The sequence below is a fragment of the Salvia hispanica genome, chromosome 4, assembly GCF_023119035.1.
Source record: "Salvia hispanica cultivar TCC Black 2014 chromosome 4, UniMelb_Shisp_WGS_1.0, whole genome shotgun sequence".
Taxonomy (NCBI): domain Eukaryota; kingdom Viridiplantae; phylum Streptophyta; class Magnoliopsida; order Lamiales; family Lamiaceae; genus Salvia; species Salvia hispanica.
In genome coordinates, this window is record NC_062968.1 from 12,664,622 (window position 1) to 12,679,878 (window position 15,257).

The 15,257-nt window shown below is 33.6% G+C and overlaps 1 protein-coding gene across 1 annotated transcript; it reads right to left on the minus strand.

Moving 5' to 3' along the window:
- Positions 1–13,678: 13,678 nt before the first annotated feature.
- LOC125220385 (protein FAR1-RELATED SEQUENCE 4-like) lies at positions 13,679–14,953 on the minus strand. The gene is made up of 2 exons (XM_048122554.1): positions 14,188–14,953; positions 13,679–14,092 (listed from the first exon to the last, which is right to left on the minus strand). The coding sequence occupies exons 1-2, from the start codon at positions 14,951–14,953 to the stop codon at positions 13,704–13,706; spliced, it is 1,155 nt and encodes a 384-aa protein (XP_047978511.1). The 3' UTR covers positions 13,679–13,703.
- Positions 14,954–15,257: the final 304 nt, after the last annotated feature.

A 15,257-nucleotide genomic window follows, 5' to 3' on the forward strand; every position in this document is an offset into this window, starting at 1 on the left:
AATCAACAAAATCACAAAAAATTTCGCAGAAATATTCCCCCAACCAGAAATCCTCTGTCGTCGGCGAGCTGTAGATTCTCCCCCTAAAAAATATCAAAGACATAGATATGACAACAAAATAAAACACCTAATAAAACTTTCGGAGTTGCTGGTGTGAATTGCTTGGAGAAGAGTTGGGGATGGAAGAAGGTTGATGCCTTATGGAAGAATAAATGACAAAGGGTATGAAGGGTATAATTTCCTATTTCTGGGTACGCAATACGAGTCAGAATTACTATCATACAAAAATTGTACTCCCTCCATCCCAGCTCAAGTGATTGATTTCTTTTTAGCAATTGTTTTGCGAAGATGATACTCCCTCCGTCCCCAAAGAGTATGAACTATTGTTTCCTTTTTAGTCCGTCCCTGAAGAGTATGAACTTTCTAATTTTAAAAAATTTAAACAACATCATTTTATTCATAACTTATATCATTATAATAATGTGGACCCCATTCTGCACTAACATTATTTCCACTATCCTTTATCTCTCTCTCTTTCTTACTTTTCTCCTTGTTAATTAAAACTCGTATCGAACTCAACGTTCATATTCTTTGGGGACGGAGGGAGTAATAAATAGTTAAAGTGAAGAGAACGTAAGATTAAAGAGAATAATACAGAAGAGAGTCATATCTACATTATTCTCTTACTTACTTTATTTTCTCTTCACTCTAACTATTTATTACTTCCTCCGTCCGCCATCAGGAGTCTCATTTCTTGGCGGCACGAATTTTAAGAAGTGTTAAGAAAAGTGGGTGGAAAAAAGTTAGTGGAATATGAGTCTCACTTATACTATATATTAGTATTAAATGGAATGTGAGTGGAAAGTGAATTGGGACTCCTATTCGCGGACAACCTAAAATGAAAAAGCGAGACTCTTATTCGCGGACGTAGGGAGTATCATTTTCCTCAAACACGTGTCGAAAAAGCAAATAATCACTTGAGATTGGACAGAGGGAGTGATTTACAAATCCATGCAGTTCTAGCCTATTTCAGCGGGCCTCTAGATGGGCCATACCAAAAACAAGGGCTGGTATGGTGGCTAAAAAGGTTATAAAAAAGACGGAATTACTCTATCGTCTCACTTAAGTGGAGCATTTCTAATTCGACACTCAATTTTATGTAGTGTTGTTTTATGTATAAAGTATAGATAATAAGTGAGAGAGAGGGAAAAACTAGAGAGAGTGATTTTCTGTATTTCAAAATGTATCATTTAGATTGGGACATCCTAAAAAGGAAAATGTGTACCTTCGAGTGAGACGGAGGAAGAATGGAGATACATATCTATTTCTAGGTATTACTAAGCCATAATAGTTCAGTCTTTTCTCTCTCTCTTCATTTATATTGGCGGTAACTTTCTCACCTTTTTTATTTCATTTACATGATCTTACACATTTTCTAAAATTATGATCTTTATTTTATCATGTTGCTTCATTTTTCGTGAATAGAAGGTATAACATATAGTTCATTTTTCGTGAATAGAAGGTATAACATACAGAGAATGTGATTAAAAAAGAGTACCTCAATGAATTAGAGGTTTATCCAGATACCTCATGTGCAATTTATTTTCATGAAGTATCGCAAATATGCATCTTATATTGTTCATACGCCATTTTTGCAGTTCACTATTTTATTTACCAATTTTATAAATTATCTCATCTAAGTTTTGTTAGAAATTATTTATCATCATATATTCAAGATTACATAATTGAATATAAATAAAGCAAGATCTTCGAACATCATGTATTTCACGTAAAACCATAAACATAATAGGATCGAAATATACCTTGGCGATCCATAGCGGAAGCGATTGGGGAAGACAGAGAGAACTTCCTCGGACTTTCTTTGGCGTAGTAGCGCAACTCCAACTCCTAGGATTTGTTTCTCTCTCTTTCCCTCGTTTATGTGTTCTCTGTAATGTGTGTGATTTGATGGGATCCCACACTTGTATTTATAGGCAGAGAGAGTACAAACCCTAATTCTAAAAACATTAAAGCCCTTTCTATCAAAGTGGCTATTTAATTAGAATGTTTCTTTTTGACCAAGTAATACCAAAATCAAATTACATTATTCATAATCAACTAATAATTTATCACGATTTGATTTTGTTAGGAATAGCATATCAATTAATATATGCACGCGCTTCTTTCCTAAATAGTCAAAGGAATGAAATATTCATTCCCATAAAACTACATAATATACTTTTACCATTAAGGTAATCAACGACAGATATATATATAGGGTCTTGTTAGGTTGAGATTATTTACCTTAATTGAGAAATGAGATGCAATATGGGCCACTAATCCATAAGATTCATGTAATGTCAACAGATAACACATTATGTCAACAAGGGGGTATAATTGTAATTTCATTAATAAAAGGCAGAAAACATAAAATTATATTTCAAACCATTTTCTAAAATCTTCTCCAAAACTATCGCTAAAAACATGCAAATCTTCATACAAATCTTCATAAAATCGAAGACCTGCAAATCTCGCTGAAAATCTGCTGATCTTCAAATTTCAATTCGTAGACCTTCAAAATCGAAGAGCAAAATCGAACAGTTTTGTGCAATGACGATAGAAAAGCAAAATCGAAGACAATCGGCTGAAGCGACGATTGTAGCTGAATCGGCTGAAGCAACGATCGAAGAGAATCGACATTCCAAATCGGCGGTGGTTGAAGCGACTTCTTCAGGTTGATGAATTTTGAAAATCGGCATTCAAAATCGTCGTTCATCCGAAAATTGAAGAATTTTTTAACAACAGACGACTAATTCGATGGAGTTTGGTTGAATCTGAAGTTTTTAGGTTGATTTTATCGACTTCGATTTTGTTTTTATGCTTTATTTGTTGATGCCCAGTCAAATTTGTTCCTAATCAGTTTTTTTTTTTTTTTTGCTTTTTCATTTTTAGGTTCGAGTACACTTCATAATCAAAGCCTAAGGTGTTATCTGATGGATTCTTCATCTTATTCAGAGTCGACGTCGATGAATGTTGAAGGTATTTTGGTTTGATTTTCATTAACATGACTTTTTGTACTTTGTTGGTGAATTATACTCTGTTGACATAAATGTAATTTTTGCTGACATTCTATGTAGAATTTATTGATATCATGTATACTCTCTGTTGCTATCATGATAATTTCTTGTTCACATAACTGCAAATCTGTTGATATTTGAATTGATGTGCATTCCTACTGACTTCTAATTTGTTTGTCATTCCAGTGGTAGACATGTTCTATTATATTACAGAGATTCTGTGTTGAACTAGGCTAAAGTTTTATTGAAAGCACGAAATGTGAATATTCTGTATTAAAATATTTATTGCAGAACTTCACAAGAAGGAGACATGTGAAGCTGTCACCATGATTGAAACACCACCTATGGTAATTGTTGGTGTCGTTGGGTATGTGAAGACTCCTCGTGGTCTTCGCTGCCTAAATACAGTTTGGGCTCAGCACTTGAGTGAGGAGGTAAAGAGAAGGTTCTACTAGAATTGGTGCAAGTCAAAGAAGAAGGCATTTTCCAAATACTCGAAGAAGCTGGAGACTGACGAGGGGAAGAAAGACACCCAGGCACAGCTGGAGAAATTGAAGAAATATTCTTGCGTCATTCGTGTCCTGGCTCACACTAATATAAACTAAAAATAATTAGTGATAAAATTTCAAAAAAAGGAAATTAGTTTATACCTTAGTGTGAGCCAGGACACGAATGACGCAAGAATATTTCTTCAATTTCTCCAGCTGTGCCTGGGTGTCTTTCTTCCCCTCGTCAGTCTCCAACTTCTTCGAGTATTTGGAAAATGCCTTCTTCTTTGACTTGCACCAATTCTAGTAGAACCTTCTCTTTACCTCCTCACTCAAGTGCTGAGCCCAAACTGTATTTAGGCAGCGAAGACCACGAGGAGTCTTCACATACCCAACGACACCAACAATTACCATAGGTGGTGTTTCAATCATGGTGACAGCTTCACATGTCTCCTTCTTGTGAAGTTCTGCAATAAATATTTCAATACAGAATATTCACATTTCGTGCTTTCAATAAAACTTTAGCCTAGTTCAACACAGAATCTCTGTAATATAATAGAACATGTCTACCACTGGAATGACAAACAAATTAGAAGTCAGTAGGAATGCACATCAATTCAAATATCAACAGATTTGCAGTTATGTGAACAAGAAATTATCATGATAGCAACAGAGAGTATACATGATATCAATAAATTCTACATAGAATGTCAGCAAATCTGCATTTATGTCAACAGAGTATAATTCACCAACAAAGTACAAAAAAGTCATGTTAATGAAAATCAAACCAAAATACCTTCAACATTCATCGACGTCGACTCTGAATAAGATGAAGAATCCATCAGATAACACCTTAGGCTTTGATTATGAAGTGTACTCGAACCTAAAAATGAAAAAGCAAAAAAAAAAAAAAAAAAAAACTGATTAGGAACAAATTTGACTGGGCATCAACAAATAAAGCATAAAAACAGAATCGAAGTCGATAAAATCAACCTAAAAACTTCAGATTCAACCAAACTCCATCGAATTAGTCGTCTGTTGTTAAAAAATTCTTCAATTTTCGGATGAACGACGATTTTGAATGCCGATTTTGAAAATTCATCAACCTGAAGAAGTCGCTTCAACCACCGCCGATTTGGAATGTCGATTCTCTTCGATCGTTGCTTCAGCCGATTCAGCTACAATCGTCGCTTCAGCCGATTGTCTTCGATTTTGCTTTTCTATCGTCATTGCACAAAACTGTTCGATTTTGCTCTTCGATTTTGAAGGTCTACGAATTGAAATTTGAAGATCAGCAGATTTTCAGCGAGATTTGCAGGTCTTCGATTTTATGAAGATTTGTATGAAGATTTGCATGTTTTTAGCGATAGTTTTGGAGAAGATTTTAGAAAATGGTTTGAAATATAATTTTATGTTTTCTGCCTTTTATTAATGAAATTACAATTATACCCCCTTGTTGACATAATGTGTTATCTGTTGACATTACATGAATCTTATGGATTAGTGGCCCATATTGCATCTCATTTCTCAATTAAGGTAAATAATCTCAACCTAACAAGACCCTATATATATATATATATATATATATATATATATAGGATTGTGATCAATTGAGATTTTTTATGCTAATTGAGAAATGAGATGCAATATCAGCCACTCATTTTTATTAAATGAGTGGTCCAGATTTTGCCACATAAAAAATAATTTTAGATTAATTTATTATGAAAGGGTAGAATAGTAATTCCATGTTTTAGTTAGGAAAGGGGTTTAGATTCATCCTCTTCTCAATTACACGAAGATCTCAATCTCACGAACCTGAGCTTCAGTTTTTGAATTTGTGTTGAATTGAGCAGATCCGCGAGCTGAAATCGAAGCTCGGAGAAGACGATGCGGAGAAGGCGAAACTGGAGATCAAGATCGGCGCGGCGGAGGCGGACGATCAGGATCTGGACGGCGGCAGGGAAAACTGAGCTTCAATTTTTGAATTTGTGTTGAATTGAGCATATCTGCGAGCTGAAATCGAAGCTCGGAGAAGACGATGCGGAGAAGGCGAAACTGGAGATAGAGATCGGCGCGGCGAAGGCGGAGGATCATGATGTGGACGGTGGCGGGAAGAGGAGGAGGCGAGGTGGCCGAATTCTGGCGACAAATCCAGCTCCGCCGGATCCAATCCGAAGGAAATCCTCGAAATACAATCAAAGGAAAATCCTCAACGCCTCCAGACAAGCCCTCTCTCTCTCTCGCGCGCGGTTTAACGCCGCCGCTGTTCACCGCGCTTCGCCGCTCCTGCTGTACGAAGCTCCGAACAGCTTCGCTTCTCACGCCGTCGCTTCGCCGGAAGCTTAATTGTTGATTCGAGTATGGATTTGGAGGTATTAAGCTTTGCATTATCAATTGTGTTGGATGTGAACTGATTTTTAGTGAGAGAAATTGCTACCTCTGTTTTTTCGCCGGAGCTCTGTGTAAAAGTCGACTATTTTGAGGTTCATCTTCACGATTTTCGTTGTTTTTATCAAAATGCTTGAACATTTGGGAAAAAATCTGAAAATACTGATTTCTGCTCATTTCAATGCTGAATTTCGCTTTTATCTCGCGACTTCAGCACAGATCTTGCAATTTTTTATTTAATTCGATTTATGCCTCTCAAATCTGCTTCGTAAATCACTTGCATTTGCTCGTTGACATAATAACGTTTGTTGTTGACATGAATTATATAAGTCGTTGACACAAATTTTATGAAAAATGTTGTTGACATGAATTATAATGTAAAACATTGTTGTTGATATGAATTATACGTAAAACGTTGTTGTTGACATAAATAATATAGGTTGTTGACATGAAAATATTTGTGGTTGACATTAATTATTGTGTATATGATTGTTGATGATGCAAAGAGATAATAAGTGATTGTTGTGTTCATATGTTGAGCAATAAATGAAGTGTTTGTTCACTGTAAAAATTGAATAGAAATAGTGTGATTGGTGGTGGAGAAAGATGTGGAGAGTCATGTTGTGGAAGGTGTGGGAGTTGTGGATGAGATGGAGCTGTGGGTGATGGTGAGAAGGGTTGAGTTTAGGTTGTATTTTTTGTGTATTTGTTCGGAGCCATGCTGGGTTTGGTGTTTGTCAATATTTGTAGATTTAAATTTGCGTGTGTTTAATTGTACGATGAAATTTGTGAAATATATGGATGCAGTTTTTAATTCGATTATGTTGCTGGAATTTTTGAGTTGTGTAGATAAGGTGTTTGTGATATTGCCTAAAATAGTATTGTTGACATAAATTATATAAGTTGTTGACATGAAAATGTTTATTTTTTACATGAATTATATAGCTCGTTGACATAATAACGTTTGTTGTTGACATGAATTATATAGATCGTTGGTATAAATTTTATGAAAAATGTTGTTGACATAAATTATATGTAAAACATTATTGTTGACATGAATTATAAGTAAAACATTGCTGTTGACATAAATAATATACGTCGTTGACATGAAAATATTTGTTGTTGACATAATAGTTGACATAAATAAAGTTGTTGTTGACATCGTAGTTGACATAAATAAAGTTTGTTGTTGACATTGTAGTTGACATAAATAATGTTTGTTGTTGACATTCGATATTCTCGCTATTGATATGTGAATTATAAGTGTTATTTGTTAGTTGTTGACATTTTAATACGAGTTGTTGACATTCGATATTCTCGATATTGACATGTGAATAGTAAGTGTTATTTGTTAGTTGTTGACATTTTAATACGAGTTGTTGACATTCGATATTCTCGGTATTGATATGTGAATTGTAAGTGTTGTTTTTTAGTTGTTGACATTTTAATACGTGTTGTTGACATTCGATATTCTCGGTATTGATATGTGAATTGTAAGTGTTATTTGTTAGTTGTTGACATTCGATATTCTCGGTATTGATATGTGAATTATAAGTGTTATTTTATTGAATGTTGAAGATTTGAAGATTTGAATGTTGAAGATTTGAAGATTCGAAGATTTGAAGATTTGAAGATATGAATGTTGAAGATTTGAAGATTTGAAGATTTGAATGTTGAAGATTTGAAGATTTGAAGATATGAATGTTGAAGATTTGAAAATTTGAAGATTTGAATGTTGAAGATTTGAAGATTTGAAGATATGAATGTTGAAGATGAATGTTGAAGATTTGAAGACTTTGTAGCTAGAATTTTAGAGAGGATTTTAGAAAATGATTTCAAACACAATTTAATGAAAAGACAATTATACCCCCTTGTTGACATAATGTGATATTTGTTGACATTTTGTTAATCTTGTGGATTAGTGGCCCATATTGCATCTCATTTCTCAATTTAGCTAAATAATCTCAACCTAACAAGACACTATATATATATATATATATATATATATATATATATATATAGGGGTGCATTATAATGATAACCCCAATTTGTGTGATAACCCTATAACTAAATCTCCACCACACATTTTTAAAATATGTGGTCTAGATTTAATCTAACAAAACTATCATTTTATCAAATAAAACTATCATTTTCGGATATATTAAGGGCAAAATTGTCATTTCATTTTAAAATTTGGTGGGAAAGAAGAAAACTTGACTCAAACGCTCCATTCAATTTCTCTCACACTCAAACCCTGCATTCAATTTCTCTCACACTAAAACCCTCTGAATCGCATTTCAAACCCTACGAATCGAAGGAAAAATCATCACAATTCTGGAATATGTCGAAGGAAAACGCTCAAGCATCATCGAAGAAAGGTTGGATGAAGTTTATTACTTATTTCACTTTTGATTTTGCTCGATTTATCATTTTGCTGGAGATTTTCTCGATTTTTTTTAGATTCTGTAGTTTTTTAGTGTAGATATTTCTTATATTTATACAATATCGTTCATGCATGACAATATTGGGAACAATCTATATATTTAGATTTACATTTTGTTGTGTGTGCTGCTGGTGTGTGTTTTTCTGTGTTTGTGTGTGTGTTTTGCTTTGTTTATGTGTGTTTTGCTGTGTGTGTGTTGCTATGTGTTTGGATGATCTGTTTAAATGTAGAAATAGCTCTTTTGCTTGATAAAATGATACTTTGGGTGCATAAAATGATAGTTTCTGAAAATGATAAAATGATACTTTGTGAATAGTGTTTTGTTCTACTTAAGTGACAAGTTATGCCCTCTCTGCTTTTTTGAACTCATTGAAATTTAGAAAATGATAGTTTCAGAAGATAAAATGATAGTTGCCCTTGATAAAATGTGTGTGTGTATGTGTTGTTATGATAATTTCTTTGATTTCTCTGTTTTATAATTTGTTTCAACCTTTGTGTGTGTGTTGCTATGTGTTTGGATGATCTGTTTAAATGTAGAAATAGTTGTTTTGCTTGATAAAATGATACTTTGGGTGCATAAAATGATAGTTTCTGAAAATGATAAAATGATACTTTGTGAATAGTGTTTTGTTCTACTTAAGTGACAAGTTATGCTCTCTCTGCTTTTTTGAACTCATTGAAATTTAGAAAATGATAGTTTCAGAAGATAAAATGATATTTGCCCTTGATAAATTGTGTGTGTGTGTGTGTGTTGTTGATAATTTCTTTGATTTCTCTGTTTTATAATTTGTTTCAACCTCTGTGTGTGTGTTGCTATGTGTTTGGATGATCTGTTTAAATGTAGAAATAGTTGTTTTGCTTGATAAAATGATACTTTGGATGCATAAAATGATAGTTTCTGAAAATGATAAAATGATACTTTGTGAATAGTGTTTTGTTCTACTTAAGTGACAAGTTATGCTCCTCTCTGCTTTTTTGAACTCATTGAAATTTAGAAAATGATAGTTTCAGAAGATAAAATGATAATTGCCCTTGATAAAATGATTGTTTCAGATTATAAAATGATGGTTTTACATTATAAAATGATAGTTTCATGGGATAAAATGATACTTTGACTTTATATAATGACATAAACTGTTTAACACACTGAAATCTTTTGTTTATTAGGAAAGAACATTCGTGATGATGATGATGATGATGATGAAGATAGAACATTAGCAGAAGAAGTAGAACATATAAGAAATAAGAAGAAAAGAAAGAATGATGATGCAACTGATGGTAAGACAACTTCAAAGAAGGGCAAGGAAAAAGTTGTTCAAGATAGTACAGTCATTAAGACAACAACTTTGGCAGGAAGAAGGAATACTGACTTCTTCGTTGACATGCTTGAATCTCTAAACAAGAATCAAAGAAGAGCTGTTCGAGAGATTGGGTTTGGCGCACTCCTAAACTTCAATATAAGAAGTTTCCCAAGAGCATTGGCGTATTATCTGATCTACAACTTTAACCATAAAAGTTCATCAATTGAGTTGAACAGTGGGGAATCACTGTTTTTAGATGATGAAGATGTTCACATAACTCTTGGGTTCCCGATTGGATCTTTACCTATCAATAAAACCAAATTTCAGAAAAATATCCACATCAAAACTGAAATTGCTAGATTCTGTAAAGGTGGAGAGAAAAAAATGGTGCCAAAGTATGTTGTAGAGCAGATGGAGAGAGACAAAGAAGGTGGTGAGTTGTTTAAATGGACTTTTATGGTTCTCATGGAGTATGCCTTGATTAACACTCCTGCTGATGGAAATATGAGGCCAAAAATTTTAGATTACATAGCTGATGTTGAGAAGATCAAACAATACAATTGGTGTAGCTATGTCATATCTAGATTGCATGAAACACAAAAGAGGTGGAAAACCAACACAGCAAAGATATTTACCGGGCCAGTTATCTTTGTAGTGGTAAGAATATATTTGTTTTCCATTGTCTATGAATCTATTTACAGAAAAACTAATATTTAGTTTTTGTTTAATGTAGGCTTGTTACGTGGACAGGATTGTCTTTGAAAAAAAAATGGTGCCAAGATGTTATCCAACAGTGAAAGGATGGACTGCCGAACTGTTGAAAGAAAGACAAAGAGCAGAAATGGACAATTCAGATTTTGGTCTGGGTCATAAGTATGACCGATATAAAAAGCAGCCACATGAAGAAAATGATGAAGATGACGAAGATGATGAATCTCAAGATGTAGAAGTTTTGAAGACAAATGATCATGATGAAGTGGGGACAACCAGGGAGAAATTTCATAAATGAATGGAAGGGAGCTGCCAAGGATGTTAAAGCCTCAATGTTGAAGATTGTTGATGTCCTTGAAGCAGCGCCGGATAAACTCAGGAATCTCAATAGCTTTAAGATAATCTGTGATACAACGAGAAATGCAATGGGATTGAGAGAGGAAGGTGTGCAGCATGTTATAGAAAGTTAGAATACAATGACACAGGCTATAAACAATGATGAAACTGATGATCCTGAATGGATTGATATCATGATTGAGCTAACTAAAGCTGCTGAGAGGACATATATATTGAAAAATAGGAATGAGTTCCCTACCTTCACTCTGATACCTGAATATGACTACAGTCCTAATGAGAATGAAGATTTTAATCGGGAAAAGGATATGGAGAAGGAAAAAGATGATGAGGTGGAAAACGAGCAAGAGAAACAGAATGAAAGCGAAAAGGAAATGGCTAATAAAGCAGCTCGAAAAGAAAAGGAAAAAGTTTCAGAGAAAGAAGTTCAAAATGAAGAATATGAGGTAACTTTTAAAAATGATAGTTTAAGTACATAAAATGATTGTTTATATGGTTAAAATGATATAGGTTTGATGATGTTTTTTGGTGGTTCTGTTTTATTTGAAAACTGATACTTTTGCATCATAAAATGATAGTTTAAGCGGATAAAATGATACTTTTGCATGATAAAATGATAGTTTCGGGGAATAAAATGATAGGTTCTGTGAATAAAATGATACTTTTGTTTCATAATGATAGTTTTAGATTTTTGGCTGATAATATGATAGTTCCTATGGGTAAAATAATATCCCTTCTGTCAATAACAATTTATATTTTTTTTAAATGAAAGCATGACAGAGTTGATACCATAATATCCACTGTCATGGAGGATATAAATGGTGAAACAGGAGATGATGAAGTTTTAAAACAGAGAGAAGAAAATTTGAATAAGGACAAAGGGAAGAAGATGGTTTCTCAAGAACCTCCAGTCGAAAAGGAGAAAGTGGTCAGAACAACAAAGAAAATTGTTGAAGCAATGTGCTCTCCCTACAATGTCAGAGCAGTAAATCTGAAAGGAAAACTGAATAAAGAAGAGAGAGAAATAATGTACTGGTTGATGACACATGAAGAAAGTGAATAGTAAGTTTTGAATTACATAATTATATTCTTATTCAGTTCTTTTAACTAACATTAAATATGAATTTGAAATCAGTTATGAGGTAGTTTATGAGAACAACATGATCAGAATGTTCAAGATTGATTTCCACAGCCTTGCTCCACGTACATACGTCAGGATCAACATCATAGATGCATGGGTTGTGTTCCTCAACTACAATGAAAAATTCAAATCAAAGGCATCACCGAGTCGTCTTTTCATCAACACCGCACCTACGGTACAGTAAACGAGTAAATAAATAATAGTATTACATTAAAAGTTAAATATATTTACAAAAATGTAAACATGACAGATTTACAACATTACTGCAAGGAGATCTGGTTGGACTGAAGCAGAGAGTCGAGAAAGATTTTGCTCAAACTTAAATGAATTTGTGTCAAAGATTGAAAATTTCAAATGGGAAAATTATGACATGGTAAGTCATAATTAGATATACATTACAGAACATGGGTGCGTTATAATGATAACCCATATTTATGTGATAACCTAATAACCCTATCATTTTATGGGTCAAAAGTATCATTTTTACTAAAAATGATATTTATACACGATAAAATGATATTTTTTCAGCATGCATAAAATGATACTTTTAATCCATAAAATGATATTCTGATCTATAAAATGATACTTTTCGTCCATAAAATGAGGGTTATTAGGTTATCACCATAAATATGGGTTATGATATGATCACATCCATTACAGAACAACATACCTATATTTTTGAAAATGACATTTGTATATAATGTTTTGAAAATTAGATATTCTTTCCGATCTGGGCGTACGAACATTATTATATCATCTGCTTCAATCTCAAAATGCAAATGATGGATGTGATTGACAATTCTCTGGTTAGTGAAGAGTTTATTGAGAAGAAATATGAAGATGCACCAAGTACTCTGGTATGTTTAGTTAAATGCATTCAATATTTATTAGTTAAAATGCATTGAATATAATCAACCTCATGTATGTTTTGTGTTATTTGAATAGAAAAATTTCTTCCGAATTTATCTTGGAAATGGAGTCAATCCATCAATGGGGAGAATTGTCAAACTGTCAAAAACCAGATACATGAATATGCCATGGCAGAACGATACAAATAAAGTTGACTGTGGAGTTTATGTGATGCGCCATTTGGAGACTTACATGGGTGGTGCTGTTCGTAACTGGAATTCGGGTTTAACGAAGAAGGGGACAGAGTCTTTCATAAAACTCCGTGCCAGATATACTGAAGCATTATTATTGGAGATACTAACAAGAAGGCTTTTGATACATTTACAATGATACAGAAGAAGTTTGAGAATGACAGCAAAAAAGGAGAAATTGATGTTGAAAAGATGATTAGAGAATTTAAACCCCCTGAATAGAGGTGGTGGTTGAATAATAGTATGACTAACTTTGTAATGACTTGATAATAGTCAGAAGTATCATTTTATCTGCTGCAAGTATCATTTTGTCATTATATAATTCAGAAGTATCATTTTATCTGCTGCGAGTATCATTTTATAATTTTATCAGTCAGAAGTATCATTTTATCAGCTTATATATCATTTTGTCAGGTTAAAGTATCATTTTATCCGTTGAGAGTATCATTTTATTAGCTTATATATCATTTTATAAGGTTACTGTCATTTTATTTGCTGCAAGTATCATTTTTTCAGGTTAAAGTATCATTTTATCAGTTTATAAACAAAAGAATCATTTTATGCGCTGAAAGTAACATTTTGTTAACAAAAAAGTATCATGTTATCAGCCAAAATGTCATTTTATAAGCCCAAAGTATCATTTTATTAAACAAAAATGTCATTTTATACACCAAAAATACCTAAAGTATATCAAATGGCTTCAATCTGTCTTCTCATTGACTCTACCACAATTTCTTGAATCATGACGACCCAGCTCATGACATTTACCACACCGTCGTAGAGGCTTATTTGCTTTCCTTATTGCACTCTCCCTCTTTGCTACTCTGCCACTAGCTGATCCTTTGGTACTAACAACGTCTGGAGGATGTACGTCAATTACATCAGGTACTGCCATTCCATAAAAATCCTCAACCATCTTCTTCTTTTCAATGACTGAAGGTGCTGCACAATTTCCAAATATATGCTCTTCCAAATCATCAAGACCAGCACTTAACAAAGACAAATGATCCATACTTCCCTCAGACTTTTGGACTAATCGATAAAAGTTGGAGAACAACTTTTTCTTAACTTCCTGCTTTTCATCCAAATCTGCAAGATAAAAGATAACATTATTACAATAAATACTATCATTTCTCTGACTGAAAAATAGAATTTTTACAAATAAGGTTAAAAATGGAGCACACGTTCAAATGGTTGTTGTTCCTCAGATGGTAGACCATGGGCTGCCTTTAGTAAAGAGCTCTTCAACCACCTTCGACCAAAATATTTCTCAGGAATGAGATTAGCAGACTTATTCTTCAACAAACAAAATATATGACAACATAACAAACCAATTCTGGAAAACTTCTTACAACTACAGTCGAATGTGTCTTGCTTACAATCATACTTAACATCCAATGTTCTACCATATTGGTCCTTGACCTGATGCATCTTGATGTTATCCTCAACAGTTATAGAAATAATCTCACATACCGTACTTATTTCCTGTTGTACATGTTTGAAAATAGAATCAGTGTAGATTGTAGATGCATGCTTCTCAATAGGCAATTGGGTTGACAAATCAGGAATAGTTGAGTAATCCAAGTAGTTCAATCGTGAATTGGCATTCCTTTGATCTCCCACAACATAATTAAAGAAATTGATGAACTGTACAAGATTTGCACGTGGCTTTGTGTAGTTTTTAAAAAAGCTATTCTCTAATTCAGACATCGATGTAGTCCTAAGAAGCGACCCCATGGGAAAATCTCGAAAATAAGCAGGAACCCAGAATTCTCTATCTTCAAACATTGATCCAAACCAGTGCACGTCTTCTAATCCATACCGTTCCATTATATCATTCCATATTATATCAAACTCATTAGGCTCCAACAAATCAGACCAAACACATGCATTCAACTCTTTTTTGAAATTTTCATTACCAAGTAAAGATTTGGGCAACTTATCTGACATCTTAACCATGATATGCCACATACACCATCGGTGCCTTGTTTGTAAAAGTACTTGTTGAACAGCAAGTTTGATCCCCCAATCTTGATCAGTGATAATCAATTTGGGTGCTACCCCCATGCATCGAACAAAACAGCCAAACAACCAAGAATAGGAGTCTCTACCTTCACTTTTTTTTTTTTTTTTTTTTTATCAAACATCTTCACGGTGGAGGGTTGAGTAGGTCCCTCGTCCCATCTATATCATTCAAAGAAAAGTTATAACATCAAGCAAACCCCAAAAGTGGGCAGCCTCAAAACGAACAACT